The 20,334-nt window shown below is 34.8% G+C and overlaps 1 protein-coding gene across 1 annotated transcript; it reads left to right on the top strand.

The window, feature by feature from the left end:
• On the top strand, positions 1-19,102 carry ddc (dopa decarboxylase). The gene is made up of 14 exons (XM_065246222.2): positions 1-153; positions 3,007-3,215; positions 5,607-5,720; positions 5,812-5,931; positions 7,289-7,423; positions 10,282-10,425; positions 11,426-11,492; positions 11,591-11,685; positions 13,616-13,683; positions 14,709-14,785; positions 16,010-16,029; positions 16,397-16,495; positions 17,458-17,559; positions 18,222-19,102. Exons 2-14 carry the CDS (start codon positions 3,015-3,017, stop codon positions 18,420-18,422), a joined length of 1,443 nt encoding a protein of 480 aa, XP_065102294.2. The 5' UTR covers positions 1-153; positions 3,007-3,014; the 3' UTR covers positions 18,423-19,102.
• The last annotated feature ends 1,232 nt before the right edge of the window (positions 19,103-20,334 follow it).

The following is a 20,334-nucleotide window of genomic DNA, read 5'->3' as shown; positions in this document are numbered from 1 at the left end:
TGAATGGTAGCAGGGCTGATAAACCCCCAGGCTTTTCCTGCTGCTCGACATCACTCTGCTTTGCTCTGTGTGTGTTTGTGTGTTTATCTATGTTTGTTTGAAAGAAAGCAAAAGCGTTTGAACACTGGCGAGAGGGAAGACATCTCTGACACTGTGAGTAAGAGTCAGATAATACTTTATGAGCAACACTTGTTGAATACAGTCCAGGTACGAGCAAGGTGCAAATGCAGGACTCTATATTGTTTCAGGACATGTGATTTTGTCAGGTTGATGACACAAAATGACAGCTGAGGTGGATTGTCTATACTTAATTAAGGGTGCCATTTCAAGAAAAATGTCAGTACTTGTATCTTTATGGCATATTTATTGCACATGCTTTTGTAAATCATTACATGTGATTCAAGTTTTTGTCTACAGAATTTGTCAAGAATATGCTGCATGTGCTTTGTAATCTGGACTATAACTTATTTAAGAGTTAATAAAGCTTTTTTTTTACTATAATCACAAGTGTGTGTTTAGGGTAGGATGACTTAGCTGTACTTCAAGGGAATATTTGTCTTGTTAACTTTGTATGACTAAATTTGACAAATACAAAACCTAATTTCAGGCACAATTTGGTATGCAAAAGTATGTCATGTTTAGTCTTTGTAAGTCTACTCAGTATGTCTTTATTTAGAGATCAATTGTCTGTGTATCTGTGTGTGCATGTAAAGATAAAAATCTTTTATGGTACTATGCAATCAAAGAGATCGGCTACATTGTAGTTGAGTTTTTCACGTGCACACACACACACACACACACACACACACACACACACACACACACACACACACACACACACACACACACACACACACACACACACACACACACGCACACACACACACACACACGCACACACGCACACCTCAATCCATTTGTATTATGTGGATTAGGGTTAAGGGATTTATGTGTTACATGCGTAGAAATAATTAGCAGTCACTCTTATTAACCCTGCACAGATATCTTTCAGAAGTCTTATTGATACACTGTTAAAATTTATTGTAGAAATGACAGTATTACTAGCAGCTTTTTGCCAGTAACTTACTGTAGATTTAAATGCATGTTATTTACTGGCAACAGTTTGTTCGAAGGTAAATAAACATTAAACATAAGCAAGTCTTTGTCTTTACAGAATAAAACTATAAAATAACAGACTCATGCAAAGCATTCTAGGAACCAAAATCTTAAGAAAAAAAGTTGATTTTTGGTTTCCAGAATGCTTTGCATGAGTCTGTTATTTTATAGTTTTATTCTGTAAAGAAAAAGACTTGCTAATGTTTAATGTTCATTTAACTTTGAGCAAACCAGTAAATAAATTTAAATCTACAGTAAGTTACTGACAAACAAATGCACAAATACAGCAATTTTGTTACAGTGATACTGTAGTCTGTCTTATATTTACTTTAAATAAAACTCTCTCATTTAAAACTTCTTAAACGCTGCGGACCCTGTACCGGGTCCAAAATAACTTATTATTACTTAATATAAAAGATTCCTTTAATATTTAATGGCCTGTCATGGACACAGTACCACATATGAATCTCTACTTTCTGCAGATATGCATCACTTTGACATATATTTTACTGTAAAAAAAGTCATTTACACTTAATTTACACTATTTGTTTCTTTATCATCACATATCCAACAATCGTCGAATGAATAATGAGGTAAAAAATGGTATTTTGTAAATTTATGTGAAACTTGAGTGTGGACTGCCTCGGAGTCCATTCACAGCATTTTCTTTGGTTGTGTTCATTAATAATCCCTTGCTTTTTATTATATGTGCAAAACAAAACAAATTACTTTTATATGAAAAAGGTATTTTCACACCCTTCAGTAAAATGAGAATAACTTTTGAATGCGACATGCTAAAGAGTTCATTCTTTTTTGGGGGGGGTGTTTACTGTCTGCTGCTGGTAACAACCAGAACTGTCTGCTAGAGCACACAGAACCAGAGTTATACACTTTCAAAGACAGTGTTTACAACATAAAAAAAGAAAACATAAATAATAATATTTGTCACAAACAGCAGCTTTTTATGTAATCTCAAAGAGTTTTCTGTAAAATAATATGTGGTTATGGAAACACTTCAAATGTTTTAGGCAGAAATTGAATGAAATTTTTTATTATTCCTCCTTTTTCTTTTTTTCCTGTTTCCTCTGTAAGCTGACATTTGCTGGGATCAAACAAAACTTTCTGCAGGTTTCGTTACCACTCAGGACCAGAGTTATACACTTTCAAATACAGACTTCAGAAAAACAATCAAAAACCGCCTTTTATATTTGTGTTTATTAGAGGACTGACAACACATACAACAATGTTGAGCACTTTCAACAGTGTTTTATGTAATTTCAAAGGGTTTCCTGTAAAATGATACCAAACTTTTGTATGTAAACCTCTGCATGTAGGTATGGGAAGCTTTTGAATATGGGTAGGCCAAATCCAGGCGGAAATCCCAAAATAACCTCAAAGCGTCCAGTAAGCAATGTGAGGAGAATAAACATAACCATAACTGTATACAAATGTGTATAACTTTTTCATTAGCTTTATTAGTTGAAGAGTTTGTCAAAATTAACAGCATTTACTTTCTCCTTTTTCAAATTCACACATTTGAAATGACATGCACATGGTCTTTGATAGCAAGATCCATAGACCTCATGATTTAGTGTCATATATCTCACAGTATACTGTCATTCATATTGTGCAATTTTACAATCTAGTGAGGAGATCATTTACATTTAATGGGGATAATCACTCAAGCAAGTGGTTCAGATTGTACTTGGTTGAGTTTATTTGCTCAACAATTTCATATCTTAAACATTTGACCCTAGATTTCTGTTGATAGATACTCTAAGTCACAATGATAATGCAAACAACTCCAGTATCATGATTTCTCTCCTCATTGAGAGGACCATCATATAGACCAAATCTCCACACTGACCGACTCTCCAAACCTCTCCACAGACAAGAAGATGGATGCTGCTGAATTCAGAAGGCGTGGGAAAGAGATGGTGGATTACGTGGCCGATTATTTAGAGAACATTGAGAAGAGACAGGTTTATCCTGATGTGGAGCCTGGATATTTGAAATCACTGATTCCTGAGGAGGCACCGGAGGAGCCAGAGAGTTATGAGGATGTGGTCAAAGACATTGAGAGGGTGATCATGCCAGGGGTGAGTCAGTATCAATGCAAGGCGACAAATAAATCTTGAAGTGGTAGTTCACTTAAAGGGCCCCTTTTACAAGATGTAATATAAGTCTCAGGTGTGTCTAGAATGTGTCTGTGAAGTTTCAGCTCAAAATACCCCACAGATCATTTATTATTGCATGTCCAAAATGCCCATATTTGGGTGGGAGCAAAATGTGTGTACCTTTAAATGCAAACGAGCTACAGCTCCTCACTCCCTTGCCAACAGACAGTGAGAGCTTTTGGTTAAAAATAGGTCTGATTTCTATCAATACAGCCTGGGACAGTAGTATCTTTAGCCACATTAGCACTACAGCATGCTAACATATTTAGAAAAACTTTACTGTAGTCAGTCAGAGGATGTGGCTTTGTTTTTGTGATGTCACATTCACAAGATACTCAAAACAGCAAGTCTAATGAGAATTAAAAGGTTTTGATTTAATGGAAATTTAAAAAGAAATAGAGAGTTGATTTTTTTTATTGTAAGGTTGTTATACTCACACACTGCCAACACACTTTTTTGCATAATACAGTAGGTGCCCTTTAAAAACTTTTTTTTTCTGTTAATATACTCAACCTCTGGCCATTTATTTTGTAAGTTGCATTAAGTGTAAGAAGATTTACTGGACAAAATGAGCACGATTTTATCAAAAAAAAATTCTTTACTATTCTGCTGAAGAATCCCTATCACCTTTAACCATGGGTTCAAACAACCCAGCATATCTTAATTTATAACCCAGTGGTTGGGTTTGTCCATTTTTAACCCAATCATACATTAGGTTTTTGACTGATACATTGTACACATGCTGTAAAAAGTCTTACTTGTGATAAGATGCGGTAAAATTACTATGGTTTCAAAAAATAACCCTATTTATCCGATTTTTTTTTTTTTTGTGCAGTTAAAGTATAAGACACACTTTAAAGTAAGCGTGTAGGCAGGAAGTATTATATTATAAGTACCATAGTTGGCAGGAAGCATCTCAGATATCATGCTGCAATTCTATTATAGACAGCAAAACTTCTGTTTATAAACTTTTAAGGTTAAGCCTTTATGTCAAAAAAATCTAAAATTGGTATTTCTAACCAACAAAAAGAAGATATAAAGTACCTGCCAAAAACAGTCAGTCTGTTTCTACATACGAACAAGTATTGCCAAAGAAAAGCTGGTAATCACTTTTATTCATAAATATAACATCAATAAAATCCCTCATATTTCACTTGTTTATAAAATACTGTATATCACATAACTACAGTTTATAGCTTTTATGCAATTAAACTATTATGAATCGCAACACAGGTCTTAAACTTTGCAAACAAAAATGAAAGTTATCAATTAATTGATATGTGACAAATATGTAACTTATCCTACTACAAATATGATGATCACGCATTGTTAAGTATAGTATATCTTATCCAGATACAGACATTTTACCCTCCACGTTTAGACAAGTTTAAAGTTCATTTCTTTCTGTACTGAAATCTAAAAGTTATATATTAATCAGTAAACTCTAAGCTGGGGTCAAAGAAACGCCTCTCCCACCCACTTAATTCAGAGGAACACTTTTAATTCATTTAAAGTGTTAACATTCACTCTGTGTCCAATCAGATTGATTTTCCCTTTTAAAAGTGCTTGAAGTGTTGTGTTAGGGCTAATAAATGACTCACAATCGGAAAATCCAGTAAGAGAGGGGAAAAACCACAACGCCTCAAGCACTTTCCTTCACCGAACACATGGAATAATCTCACTTAACCTTCATAATTTCATTTAATGTTGTCAGTGAAAAATCCCAGATGTCACTGATTCTGCAGTCATAGTCCCTAAATTTCCAAAAAAGCCAAGGTGAACAAAAGTACAACTGATCTAATACTGTAATAAATGCTGCATCTTTTAATCAACTTGGTTTGCAAGTAAATTCAACAAAAAACATGTAAAAAATGTTTAACGTAATTTGTTAAGTTAAAGAAACATATCACTTATACTGACTTACTGACTAAAAACATTTAAATTGATATGATTTACTGATCTACATTTTTTTACAGTAGATTACTGTAGTCCTTATGTTTTACACTAAGTTACTGTTTAATTTATATGTCCCTGTACAGTAGCTCAAGTAGAGCAATGCTTTAACATCACAAAGGTCAAAGGTTCGATCCCCAGGGAACAAACATACTAAAAAAAAATGCTAATGCAAAAAAATTCTACCTTGCATCAGCTGTAAGTGGTTTGGGATAAAAGCGTCTACCAAAAGCATGAATGTAAATGTTTATATTTAAAATAAAAATAGACTTACAGTAAAAGTCATTTTCTTTTCAAGGTTATTAAAGATTTATTTGAAATGAATGTTTTTTTAAATGTATGTTTATGGCACTATTTCAGGTGACTCATTGGCACAGCCCATACTTTTATGCGTATTTCCCTACTGCCAACTCTTTTCCTGCAATGCTGGCAGATATGTTGTGTGGGGCAATTGGTTGCATTGGATTCTCTTGGGTATGTTTTTCCATCCATCTATCCATTTTATACTCTCTCTTTCTGGTATGACCTTATTGTCAGCGCTTGTTTTGATTGTTTTACACTGTAGGCAGCGAGTCCGGCCTGTACAGAGTTGGAAACAGTGATGCTGGACTGGCTGGGAAAGATGCTGAAGCTACCAGATGATTTTCTCGCTGGCACAGAGGGCAGAGGTGGAGGAGTCATCCAGGTAAGATCATTCACCTAAAACCTTGTTGTCTAACATGACGTTTGTAGTTATTTAACCTTTATCTGTGCACAATACGTGTTTTGGAAAAAATATACAAATTAAAATTCTGACAATTGCCCCTTCAAACAAGATGTTTATCCAGGTGACATCTGAAACCACTTTAATGCCGCCTGTGCTCAGACATTGTTTATAGACAATTTTGTGAACACCGTCAAATTTGTTTGTCATTGATTTATCCTTGTTGTTACGTCCTGTAGAAATTGGCTCTTAAGACGTCAGCCACACACGAGTAGGCCGAGCGTGAGTCGAGAGCGGTTTGTGTTCATTTCATCACTATAGATGCAGCGGTCGAGCAGCTGTGGCCGTTCGGAAAGAGCGTCAGGATGCACAATGCACGGAAAGCCCACTGGTGACAGGCGGTTTGATGCCCTGTCATTAGGGACGCTTGGAGTGTGTGTGTCCTCCTCCTGTATGGTTTTGTCCGAGGGCTTTTCAGTGAGCTCACTATGGCAACAGGCAGCATCATTTAAAATGATAGCACGCACTAATGAGGGAGTTTGTGGGTTTTGTTTGCGATGCGTCTCAGTAAAGGTGGGCAGAGTGGGGAGGGAGAAACAGGTGGAAGATCTTTAGAAAAGATAATTGAGCATTATTGTGCACAAAATTCAATTGTACGTCATATAAATAAAGACATTGCATTAAACCTCTGCATAAAAATCTATTTGAAAGTGTTTGAAACTACACTGTGGTCAAAAAATGGTCACTGAGGTGTCGATTTGATTCTTGGATTGCCAGATAAGTATGTCTGTAGTTTTCAGGTTATATCATAAATAAAAGGGAGTAATTGGTAATGTGGGTGTTCACCATACCATACGCCCGTGGATAGAGATCAAAGACAGCTCGTGCTTCACAATGAGAAGATGTGATCTGTGTTAAGGGCTTTCGGGTGGATTCTTCTCATTCACTCATTGAGAACAGAGCCGGAGAGCTGATGAAAATTCATCACTGCATTTACAATACCTGAGCAACATCACGCTTTATTGATCGATGTTGTTTGGCTTAGTGCAATATTCAAGATGAAGGAAATTATGAAATATTTTCCAGTTGAGACGAGCCACTCGGTATATTGTAGCCATTAGATCAGCTGTTGGATTGGTTTTCACACTTTAAACAAAAGCATGTTGTACTGTTGTGTGTAAATGTTTAAAATGTAATATAAATAAAAGAGGAAAAGTAAAGATGATATATTTAGACAGAAATAGAAACAAACAACAAATGAACTTAATTTAATGATAAATATATTATATATAAAGAATTTTATATCTAAAGATAAATAATGTGCTGTGTGTTTATACAGGGCACTGCCAGTGAAGCCACACTCGTAGCTCTTCTGGCAGCTCGCTCCAGAATCATCAGACTCATCAAGTCTGACCAGCCCGACCGATCCGAGACAGACATCATATCCAAACTAGTTGCTTACTCCTCTGACCAGGTGAGACAAGAAATTCAGGAGACGGCTGCATAAGTACATTAAACCTAGACTGGTCACTACATTGTAAAAAACATTTTGGTACAAAACTTATGTTACCTGGTTGCCTTCATTTTTTGAGGTAATTCAACTTAAAAATATAAAATTTTAAAGTTGCCATGAAAATAAAACCAAAATCATTTATTTTGGAATATTGTAGGTTTTTTTAACAAATGACTTTTTAAATTAATGTGCCCTAATAATCTATAATCTAACTCCTTCCCTGCCAGACATTTTTTGAAAAGTTGCCCACCAGAATTTTTTGTGATTTTCACAAAAGTTTCACAAAATGCCTTCCAGGAAAATTTTCTTCAAAAAATAAATAAACAAACATACAATTATATCAAATGAAAGAGCAGACCCTCTGCTTTCAAACAAACAATAAACAACAAAAAACTGTTTCATCGTATCTATATATTTTTTCTGCTTATAAACCAGGGGCGTTGCTAGACATAAAGCTCTACTGGGGCACAGGCCCCCAATTTTTTGCTCATTTTTTTTGAAAGCCTGCTGTGTGCGAGAAGTGTGCAACACTATACAATGTCATTTGCTTAACCCACTATTCTACAGTGCAACAGTAACTGCGGAAGATACATATACACAAGTGTAATCTTCATCATACCTAACATTATTAACATGTTTGGAGGCATAAATGGCATAAAATGTTTGGAAATAATGGCAGCAGAGAAATATTTTCTACATTATACAATGATAGCAATGATTAATAACTTCTTTTTACAAGAATATTTTAAGAAACCAGTAATTTTATGACTGCTATACTAAATAATCTCAGTCACAGTTACTGCTAACTGTTTATAGTGTCCTAGTCCTAGAGTTAAATATTAGTAAACTAAATATTAATTTCATATCTCAAAATACAGAACAGTATAACACATCCATCTGTTGATTTTCTCAGCAACGATGCAATTCTATAGAGTTGATAAGAGGTTTTCCTGAGATTTTTCCTCTAATGTTTGAGACCTGACAGGGTGAGGAGTTTGTCTTAACTCCCTTAAACTTATCATCTATCCTTTCTGCTTCCCTTTCCCTGCTTTGCACAAAACATTTCTGATGTACATCTACATAAGCCAATAATGATCGAGTCAAAATAAGATTAGCATTATTATTTAGAAACTTACTTTAGTTTCGTTATGCTTTCATAAGCACTCGCGTGGCGTCACCTTTTGAATGCGGTTGTGCGCGGTGAACGCAAACGCGCGCGTCCATGGATACATGGGTGCACGCGTCAATGCGACTGCTTCGTCGCAGCCTAAATTGCGTAACTACTTTGCATAAAGATCCGTTTTTGCCGCGATTGTCTTTGTAAAGGAATACACTAGTTAACTGCTAAAATTTAAACTTGAGATTTACACCGGGGCACAAAAGATTTACACTGGGGCACGTGCCCCAGTAAAAGGGGTCTAGCGCCCCTGTTATAAACTCTTAAATGTGGGTATTTTTCTTCAAAAATATTTTTTTTAGCAAAAAACTGAAATAATGGCATTTTTGTAAGAGCGATATTACAGATAACCATAAAAAAAACTCACCAGGAACACGTTTTATCATGCAAATGTTTTTTCTTAATTGACAAGATAACTTGTCAATGTTGGGGAAAGAGTCTCAAATCTCCTCCCCTCGTCAAAACAATCTCTCTTTACTTCAGGTCATGGCAGGTGGGCGGGGTCCGGGAGAAGATTGCTGCGATTAGCAATTAGCAACACGACCCAACTTTAATTGATCCATTCAAATCTTGATGGACAAATTCAAATCTAGCCCTGCCTTATTTCATTTCAGGCTTCACTCGTATATAGACCGTTTCAGCAGTAACAATATAAACAAGCGGCTGTCACGGTCCGCACGTAACTTCCGGTAAACTCCGCTAAGAATAAATAACAACAAAGTTCTTTAAACGTAGTTTATTTATATAACAAGCAAAAAAACAACACATAGATTACCTAGGAAACCAAAACATTTGTTATTTTTGACGAGGCATTCGTTCAAGAGATCAGTTTAGTAACTAGTCAGACCATTAAAAAAACGAAACCGGAAGTAAGGTTCGGATCCAGACGTGTATCACGTGCGTCCAATGAAACCGTCTATATGTCACCACGTGGAAAATAAGGCAAACCCTACTTCCGTTTCATGGCGACTTTAACTTTTTTTGAGTTTACTAATATTTTTAAGTTGAATTAACTCAAAATCTTAGGGCAACCAGGTAACTTACTTTTCTAAGTTTCCAAAAATTCTTAAGTATTTTAGGAATGAGTAGTAGGGTATAAATATTTGGTAGCGTGTAAAAAATTCTTTGCTGCCTTAATTTTTTTAAAGTAATTTCAGCTTACTATTATTTATCTGAACTAGAGATGAGTTGGTTTAACTTAAAAATGTACTTTTTTCGAGGGCGCTTGATGCGAAGTTCGTCACAACATGTATGTAGCCCATCATGTGTGTGGTTCGTAATTTCAAAGTATGTGTTCGGCGCGTCGCGTGATTCTGTGTGCATCACGTGTCTTGTCAAAATAAGTGCCTGCTGCAGAACACATATTTTGAAAACACAAGCAACACACATGACACTCCGAACACATATTTTGAATCTGCGCCCCTCGGAAGAGCAGTCACGAGCCGCCACTAGCAACTCATCTCTTGTCAAGATAAATAATAGTAAGTTGACATGACTTGTAAATCTGAGTTGATTCATCAAAAAATTAAGGCAGCAAAGATTTTTTTATGGTGCATGAATTAGACATATCTGTGGAAATTCAATCTTGAATCAAGATTCCATTTTTGGGGTGAAAACTGTAGTGTTTTTGTTGTCATTTCAGGCTCATTCATCAGTTGAGAGAGCAGGGCTGATCGCTGGAGTGACAATGAAGAAAATTTCCACAAACAGTAAATTTGCTGTGCGAGGAGATGCCTTACAAAGGGCTCTACAAGAGGACAGAGCTGCAGGACTCGTACCATTTTTTGTATGTACTGTACACAACATGACTAATTTGTTTGGAGACAATATGTGACCATGCACTGTCAAAAAAAGTCAAAAATTGGTCCCAAGCTATTACTGGGACGGTACTCTTTGGAAAGGTACTAAAATGTTCCATTGAGGTACAGATATGCATACATTTGGTATACCAATATGTACCTTTGATATACTACTGGCCTATTTATTCTTTGGTAATATGATCTCTTTACTGTAGGTCCAAATGTGCACTTTTAAAAGGGTACTGCCTGGTGACAACTAGGGACCATTTTTTTCTGACAGTGTCTGTAAATCCAGAATAAATCTTATAATTTAATAATTAGTCTTTAATTAATAGACTTCAATCTTTGTCATGACCTTTCTCAGTCAATATTAAAGTCATCAATGCTATATTTTCACAGAATGTACGTTATGTAGCATGATTTTATGTTTTCACAGACCGGGACACTTATCACAAACAAAGCTCATCAAATTCCCATTTTTCCTTAACTTTAATTTCATTCTTAGCATTTCAATTTAATGAGGCTATACCTCACTATTAGTACATCAAGCAATTGTACATATATACTGTGATAAAGCAAAATCATACAATCTGTTGAACAGTTTTGTGAAAGGAAAGCAGTTACTCAGACTGTTATAGAGAGCTTGAAAGAGAGAAATGAGATGAAATTGGCCATTTGTTTCTGCTCTTTCTCTGAACCTGTCTCCCCTTCGGTCTTCATGATGGCTATAATGCTGTTTGGAGAGCCTGTTTTCTGAATCACATTAGTCAAATTAGCCCCGGGCTCATCCAGCAGACATGCGTGTTAGAAAAATCTTTGTGTAATGACAAACCAAGCAAGAACAAATCATGTTTCACATTCTGGTTAAGGATAAAACAATGTCTGGATTGATTTATCTGTATTGTTAGGACAACACAGCATTAATTTTTAAAATTGAGACATAATGATTCATCCGTTTAATTTTCTATATGTTTTTTTTTTTTGTAGTTTTGTGCAACGTTGGGAACGACACCATCCTGTGCATTTGACTGCATCACTGAGCTTGGTCCTATTTGTAAGATGTTTCATAATTTAATGTTGTGACTTATTTGTGGATTTAAAATAATTATGCAGTTTAAAACTGTTGACACTGTCATTGCTTTTATATCTCAGGTAAAGCGGAGAATATCTGGATGCACATTGATGCTGCGTATGCTGGCAGTGCATTTATCTGTCCTGAGTTCAGGCCTTTGTTGAACGGCATTGAGGTGAGACAATACTCAAATCACAATCCTCAAAAACGTACTCCACACAAGGCACTGTTGTAGGCCTGAAAGCAATCATAGGCTGGTCTATCTATTGATCCTGCTACTTAGGAACCAATGTGTGCGAAGTCATGTGCAGGCGAATGAAAATATTTAAATGTCACAGATGATGTGAGCCGGCATGAGCGATGTCTTCTGGCATCATCGGGATATGAGAGATCCTCAATCGTCCCTTTGAGTTGTCGTTGCGCCCGGCTGGGTGTCACAATGATAAGGGTAAAGTAATTTCCTGAGGCAGAGAAAGACCTTTAGATAAGTTCCTATTTTTCCTCGCTAAAGAAATATCACTGTTTATTAGCATGAACTTCAAACAATAACCGTGCCTGCGCTTCCCTGTAAAGACTTTGGTCTTTATCATTGACCTTAATGACGTGGGCTGCTGTTTCCTGAGTGATGTTGGTTACCAGGAAGTGAAATACAGACAGACCCAGGATAGAAACAATCGCAATATCATGCCAGTGTCTGCTTTATTGCAGCAGATGGAGAGGATATTGGAAAGCAGATAGCGAGCAAAAAGATTAGCTATGAGATAGCGTTTTCCTTTGAATGCTCATTGGACAGCTGATTTTGAAATATAATATGCTTTGGTGTCAGTTAAGTATGTTACAAACCCTGCCAATAAGCACACTGTCAGAAAAAAAGGTAAAAAATTTGCTCGAGCTAGCACTGGGGCAGTACCCTTTGAAAAGATACTAATATGCACCATTTACTGTATATACAGAAATATACATTTGGTACCAATATGTACCAAGATAATAGTATGAAATCTTTAGGTGCAAAGGTATATTTTTTGAAAGTGTGGCAGCTAAGGACAATTTTATCTCATGACCATCATTGGCAGTGTAGGTGACAGACAAATCATAAATTGTTTTCCAATTAAAATACATGTATGTACAAACCCAACTGTTGGTTACAGTTAACCTAAAAATGTCCATATGTGACCCTAGTTTTCCTCAGTTTAAACGAATCCACCCCACAAGACTACAATTATAAGCACGAACCTCGATTAAAGGGGAGAGGGGGTGGTGTAGCTACAATATACAACAAAACTTTTAAAGTAACCCAAAAAGCTGAACTAAAATTTAAATCATTTGAACTAATGTTGTTAAATATGGAAATAACTGATCGCAACAACAAACAGCTTTCTTTTGCCTTAGCTACAATCTATAGACCTCTGGGCCACCACGCAGATTTCCTTAAAGAAATAGCAGATTTCCTGTCTGAACTTGTAGTCAATGTAGATAAAGCTCTTATCGTTGGTGATTTTAATATCCATGTGGATAACCCAAAAGATGCATTAGGATGGGCGTTTATGGATATTCTGAATTCTCTCAATATTAGACAAAACGTGACAGTGCCCACGCATACTCGTAAGCATACATTTGACCTTGTTCTGTCACTCGGGCTTAATATTAATGACATCGAAATATCACCTCAGAGCGATGTAGTTTCTGACCATTGCCTTGTGTCATACACTGTACTTATGGGTATAAAGTTACTGTAAATAGTTTTGGATTAAAGCATCTGCCAGATACATAAACTTCCTCAAACTAAGCTGGTATGCCTACTGCCTACTGAATAAATAGCTAAAACCAGGTGAGCTGGTGTAGCAAGCTGATTTAACTGTGTTTTTGGTCACATTTTAAGCTGGAAGACCAGCTGACCCACTAGCTTGACCAACTTTGCCAGGCTGGGGAGCACCAGCTTAAACCAGTATACTGCCACCTTAAAGCTAAACCAGCATGGCAAAGGTCATGGGTTCCATCATGAAACACAGATAAAAAATAATTTTGAATACTGCCAAATGCATATGTGTAAATGTTATGTAACACTAATCTTACTTTAGATATTCACTTTAAACGTTTGACTTTAGTTTGCAGATTCCTTCAACTTCAATCCTCATAAATGGCTTCTTGTCAACTTTGATTGCTCTACAATGTGGTAAGTTGTCTAGAGTCACTGTGTCCTCTGACCCTCTAGTTTCTCTCTGCTTAAAGATGCTATAATTCAGCTTTATCCGCAGAAATAGTCCCAGCTGCCTTTCTCTCAACATCAGGCAAATAAATGCCTGCTTATTTATATAAAGAGAACATTAAAGACAGGGTTCACACTGTTGACACTGATATACTGTACATAGATACACTTTCACAAAATACACAAAATCATACTTTAGGAATTACACTGCATTAGAAACACAATATCAAACCTAGTGCCATCTCTCAGAATATGGTTTTTAAAATATCAATATCTGTTGCGGCATCTCTACACTGTAAATGCAGCATCAAGTTAAAACAACTTGGTTTTGCAAGTTAATTCAACCTACACCGTAAAAAAATATAAAGGCTGGATTTACTTCAAAATATAGTTCATAATTTTTGCACCCATTTTTTATGCATTTATGCAACTGCTTAAAATTTCAAGTCAAACTTACATAAAAAGTGGATGTTAAAATGATGCACTATATTTTTAAGTAAATCCAGCATATTCTTTTTTTACAGTGTACTATTTTAAGTTTTGACTTGCTATAAGTTGACATAACAACAGTTGAAATTGTTTAACTTTTTTAAGTTAAAGTAACAAAAACATAATGTTGATTTGACAAAAATGCTGCATTTTATTTTTTTAAAGACTGATAGTAAAAAAATTAATTAATAAATAATAAATTAATAGTCACTCTTGATAACACTGTAAAAATGTCAGGAAACTTAAAAAAGTAACAATTTAATATATTTGTATAGTGCCCATATTGTGAAACAGAGTGGAATCATCAATATTTCTTGTTTAAATCCCTCATGATTTAAAAGTCAAAGTCAAAGTCAAAGTCTCTTTATTTGTCTCCCTAGGGAGAAATTTGGTTTGGAAATAAGGGAAATTGCTACAGGACAAATTAAGACAAAAACACAGCACAGATAAAAAGATAAAAGCAAAACAAATTGATTTACACAATTGAATTTCTCTGTGTGCAGGGTAAAGAAAAGATCAGACATCATCGGAGCATTTAAGATGGAGCCTCTTTATCTGAAGCATGATCACCAAGAGTCAGGTGACCAAATACAGCTTAGCACCATACTAAACACAGGACACTACGCATTTTGTTTGATGAAATATATAATATACTGACATGTACTCATTTTATAAACAGTGAGATGAATAAAAGATTGAAATAGTGAATAGGATGTTTATAAATGAAACATGACGCTGTGTACAAACACATGTTCTGCGTCACACAGAGAGTTTCATTAGATTAATGCTTGACTGTACTGTATTTGCTGTAAGCCTCTCTCTGCATGTGAGAGTAAACAACGGCTTTCTGACACCCTACACTTACACACAGCCGTATGTGTTTAATCATGTCAAATAAGTAAAGTATGTCAAATAAAGTGGGCCCAAAACATATATAAGCCACACTTAAAATCTCCTATTTTATAACATAATATGCAACCGAGAGATTTGTATTTGTAAGGCTATCTTGAATTGCATTAAGTATTTTAAACGTTAAATATGCTACATCCATTAATAATGACGGGTACCAGAAATATAAACTCAGTTGTAAAAAATGTGTCATTATTGATACTTTGATATTTTATTTGTCCAAATACTTTATATAAACCAATGTGTATATCAAATGGTCACATCAGAAAATCCATTTCTTTCCTTTATATGTCGTTTCCTCACACCTGTCAACCAATGAGCTGCCTGTTGTATGTCGGCCATTTAAACATGACTAAACAAAAGCTGTGGGCAGCGTGCAGCTGTGCAGACGATTGTGCTGACAGAAAGACAAAAGAGCAGCCCTTTCTCTCAACCCACTACACGCACGCACACACACACACACACACACACACCTTGAAGCCATTTCCACAATGAACAACTTCCTGATTGAATTAACAACAGTCTTGGTCAGACGCAAAAAAAATAAACTAAACAACATATAGTTTGCTATATAAATAATCATCTGTGTGTTTTTCTATTCAATGTGCATTATACACAAAATTGAAATTTTATCTTAAAGGGACAGTTCACCCAAAAATTAAAATTCTGTCATTATTTGCTCCCCCGTCAAATTGTTACAAACCTTTATAAATGTCTTTGTGTTCATCAGAATGAAGACATATAAGGTTTGTAACAACACGAGTGTGTTTAAATTATGACATAATTTTCATTTTTGGGTACTTTATTGAATTTTTTTTTGAAATGGTGTTTAATGTTATTACAATTTTATTACATGTCAAATGACTGAAATCTGAACTCTCTTCTTTATTCATAGGACTTGTCACAGATTATAGAGTAAGTATACTTCATTCAAAATATGTATGTGTATAAAACAGATATAATATCACTTAAATCAACTTGTTTATTCAAATAAGTCTCTTTTATTATATTTTTATTGCCATGATTGTGAAAAAGCAACTAAAAGTAACTTAAGGCTGTACTTTACAGTAAATATAACCAAAGGTACTTTATCTTAGGTGTAGTGAAATCACCGAAATTTGGACTGATGCAATGGTTTACTGCTTTTAAAATAAATGACTACTAAGAACCATGGATAAAATTATATACACACAGTAGTTCACTGGTTTTTATAGAAGTGTGTACTTCATGTATTTATTTGTACACATGTTCACATGTCATAATGCATCCCATCTTTCTTTAGCACTGGCAGATCCCATTAGGTCGCAGGTTTCGCTCGCTGAAGATGTGGTTTGTGTTCCGGATGTACGGACTCAAAGGTCTGCAGGCTTATATCCGCAAGGTAACTGCTCATAACCCATGCTGTCAATCAGGTTAGCCCTGCCAATCTTATTTAACTCTACAGTTCATATGGTTTGACACAAACCAGTCAGTGTCTTATATCTTCATTAGGTTTTTGCTATTTGATATAGATTGTATATTTGCTGAGCTAGAAATATGGCATGTGCAAGACTTACATGGGTTTGCTTGCAATGCTAATAAATATGGAGTGTTGTATGATTTTAAGGACATTTTGGTTTAGAGTTGTACAATTGTTGCTGTTTTTGGGGTCATAATTATTACTAAAACCTGTTAAGATCTCTTTTGTAATGTTATACTCAATATTATGCTGCAATGTATGATTTCCAATATATTCATATTTATAATCTATTAATGATCATTAGAGAACATTATGTTCAGCTTACTTTCTTCAGTAAGAAATGATTTGTATCAGGTTTAGTTGTCATCTTCTAACTGTTGGACATATAATTATTACATTACATAATGATAACATAATTAAAACACATGATTGGATTAATAAATTCAATAGTAAAGGAAGATCGGCTATACATATTTATTACATGTTTTGTCACTGATCTGGACAAGTTTCTCATTTTTAATAACAGATCGCCCCCTGCTGGTGTGATATTGACATTTATTTATACAAGCCTTTTGGCACCTTAAGTAGAAGATTTTTTTCCCATGGGACACAAAAAACAAACAACAAGACTCCAGATATTTCTTCTATGTTTGAAAAGTTTGATTCATAAAATAATTGTTCATTATTCTGATTAATATGAAATACTAAAGATTAAACAAAAAAGTAATTTTGTATGTGTTTTTCAAATGGGTTCATTTGTAATTTATTTGAATAATGTAGTCATTTGGACACCAAACGTACCTGCAATTATATAATCATCCATATATGTCTAGATAAAATGCTTTTTATCTCATGTCTAATGTAATGTGTTCATATTGTTTCAGCATGTAGGACTGGCCAAAGAGTTTGAGGGTTTTGTGAGAGCGGATCAACGCTTTGAGATCTGTGCTGATGTTGTGCTGGGTCTCGTCTGCTTTAGACTCAAGGTAAAACAATAAACACCACACAAAGCAAACATCTTCCGGTAGTTATAAGAGATTGCATCTGAGATGTGGTTAACTATGGAAAATTGTAGGATACTTATTTTAATATCCCCAGATCCCCAAATACACAAATGATGTTGTTACTATCAAGAGCAGAATGCGTGTCTTTTATAGCACTTATTTGAAATAATATTTTTTTATAAATGACATTTATTTTATAAACCAATATTAGGTAATTGAGGAATAAACTTAACAATATGTTCATTTTCATGTGCATTTCCAAGTAAAGATTTTATAATTACAATTTAGCTTTTCACAATTCAAATTCAAAGTAATGCATTTATAAAACAATTAAATTAGGTGATAAGGATGCTAAAGTCTCATAATCTAATGATGATATTTGGAGTATCAATTACTAATTTTACACTGATTTCAATGTTTGCCATGACCATACCCAGTCAATATTGAAGATATCAAAGCAATATTTTCACAGAATGTTTTTATGATTTTATGTGATAAATCATAAAAAAATGTATAGATTGGTTTTAACAGACTGCGTCACAAAAAATTACTATTCAATGCTAAACACGTCATCATGTATTCATAGGACTTAATCGTCAAGGTCAGTGAGTATTTACAGAAAGTCTGTTTCAAACCCTATACAGGGCTCCAATGAATTAAACGAAAAGCTGTTGAAGAGGATCAACAACGCACGCAAGATTCATCTGGTACCATGTCAGTTGGCAGGCACATTTGTGTTGCGTTTCGCAATCTGTGCCCGTACTACAGAGTCACGTCATGTTCAGGAGGCCTGGTGTCACATCAGTGAGCTGGCATCAGAGCTGCTGCAGAAACTGCACCACTGATCTCTGTGATGGATGTTTGATGTTGAGTCTGCATCACTCCTGTTAACCACACTGTCTTTGCTTCAGTCTGCTGTTATTCATTATTGTATTTATTGCCAGTGTTTACACGTGTGAGCATGGGTGTTTATGTGCGGGTGTACCTGTTTTGTGAGCCTGTGACCCTTGCTGTGTTTTCCACAAACACACTGTTGTGGTGTTCTGCACTTAAAAATGTGTCTGAAATCTGTTTTTTAAGACACATGAAGACTATCTGAATTTCTATTTCTCGATTTCTGTAGCTAGAGCATCGCAAGTCATGTGTTCAATTCAAACACATATCAAAAAATGAAAGGCTGTTTACTGTTGAATGCTCTGCAAGTGTCTTTGGATAAAAGCGTCTGCCAAATGCATAAATGTAAATGAAAAATGTGTTTTCTTCTAAATAGAGTATTAAGTTTACAGCTTTATTACTGCATAACGCCTAAAAGTTTTTTCACTTTGGCTTTGCTCACTAGTTCTATAGGCTAATTTCTTATTTCATTTCTTTTTCTAAAAACACATCACAATTTGTGTCAGTTGTCCCCAAACTAGGGTGCACAAGATGGTGCAAGGGCCCCGGTTTATGACATTTTATCAAATACATTATCATAAATTATCTGTAATCAAACCTCAGAAAAATATAACACTATTGTATCATTTAATATGTTGTGTTTAATTCGAATTTTAAGGTTTGAGATTGTTTTATGTCATTAATTTTTTTGTGGGGACGGGGTGCTAAGGGATGCACCTTACACAAAGGGGGGTGGCACTCCGAAAAGTTTGAGATCTATTCTCTAATCTTCTGTGATGGACAGTTCTTATGCCTCTTTAGCAAATGTTTGACTCTGGTGTATTAAACAAAAGTAGTGTATGTTTGGATGGATGTATCAACATTGACAATAAATTGCATTCCACCTAAAACAGTGATTGTTTTATTTTGTAATTTATTCTTACAAAATATATTTTAAATGTATGCTTAATACAAGTTAATTGTATTAAGTATATTTTTGTAGTTGAAAATAGGCTATATAAAATTTTAATCTATTCAAACCTGTTATTTTTAAAACTTTTGTAACATAAACAAAGTTTTTCTTTCAAAGCGACGTGAATATGAAGAGTTTGGTTCCAAAACGCGATAAACGCTATTAAAAGAAAAAAAAATGTTACCGCCAAAATCAGTATTGTATCAGGTCAGTATTACAAAAGTAAATTCTTAATTTTACGCAAAATCCAATAACCGCCATGTTATTATGTTATCTTTTCTACCTTTTTTCCAAACTGTGACAATCGCCAGTCCTCCTTCACTGCAGAACGAAATAAAACCGCTTAACCAATCACAGGGCACCATTCCACACATTGTAAACAAAAATGGCGGCACGTTGAATACACATGGACTTAGTGGTTTTCATCTTATCACTTTCTTGGTATAGAAAACACGTCTTTACCAAAATTAATCCAAATGGATTTATTGCGTTTTGGAACAAAACTCTTCATATATTTCCTTGGTTTGAAATACTGTATGTAGAGGGCTATATATATATATATATATATATAATTAAATGCTTTAAATATATTTATTTTATTTCAAAATATACAAAAAATGGCCAAAAATATATATTGGTGTAAATATATTTTTGTAAACATATTCCAAAATATATTTCAGCAAATATAGTTTTTGCCGTATGGGACTGCTGGTTTTAAACCAGTCTGCTTTATGTTTTCCACTGTAAACAATAAGATATTAAAATTGTACACCTCTTTAAGATGATATAACAGTGTGCCTTTTATAGATTTGTGCAACACAGATTTTTCACTAATATTATATAACCTGAAGACTTATAATCAATCACATAGAGTCAACCTTTTCATTTCAGGTTCTCAGTACAGGTTTATT

The sequence above is a fragment of the Paramisgurnus dabryanus genome, chromosome 13, assembly GCF_030506205.2.
Source record: "Paramisgurnus dabryanus chromosome 13, PD_genome_1.1, whole genome shotgun sequence".
Classification (NCBI taxonomy): Eukaryota; Metazoa; Chordata; class Actinopteri; order Cypriniformes; family Cobitidae; genus Paramisgurnus; species Paramisgurnus dabryanus.
Note: the sequence above shows the minus strand (reverse complement) of the source record. Positions and strands in the feature narration are given on the sequence as shown.

Coding starts and splice junctions, on each gene's coding strand:
- ddc (XM_065246222.2), top strand. CDS start 3,015: ATGGATGCTGCTGAATTCAGAAGGCGTGGGAAAGAGATGGTGGATTAC. Junction 11,686..13,615: donor CTTTGTTGAACGGCATTGAG/GTGAGACAATAC, acceptor GTTTGACTTTAG/TTTGCAGATTCCTTCAACTT. Junction 16,496..17,457: donor TGCAGGCTTATATCCGCAAG/GTAACTGCTCAT, acceptor ATATTGTTTCAG/CATGTAGGACTGGCCAAAGA.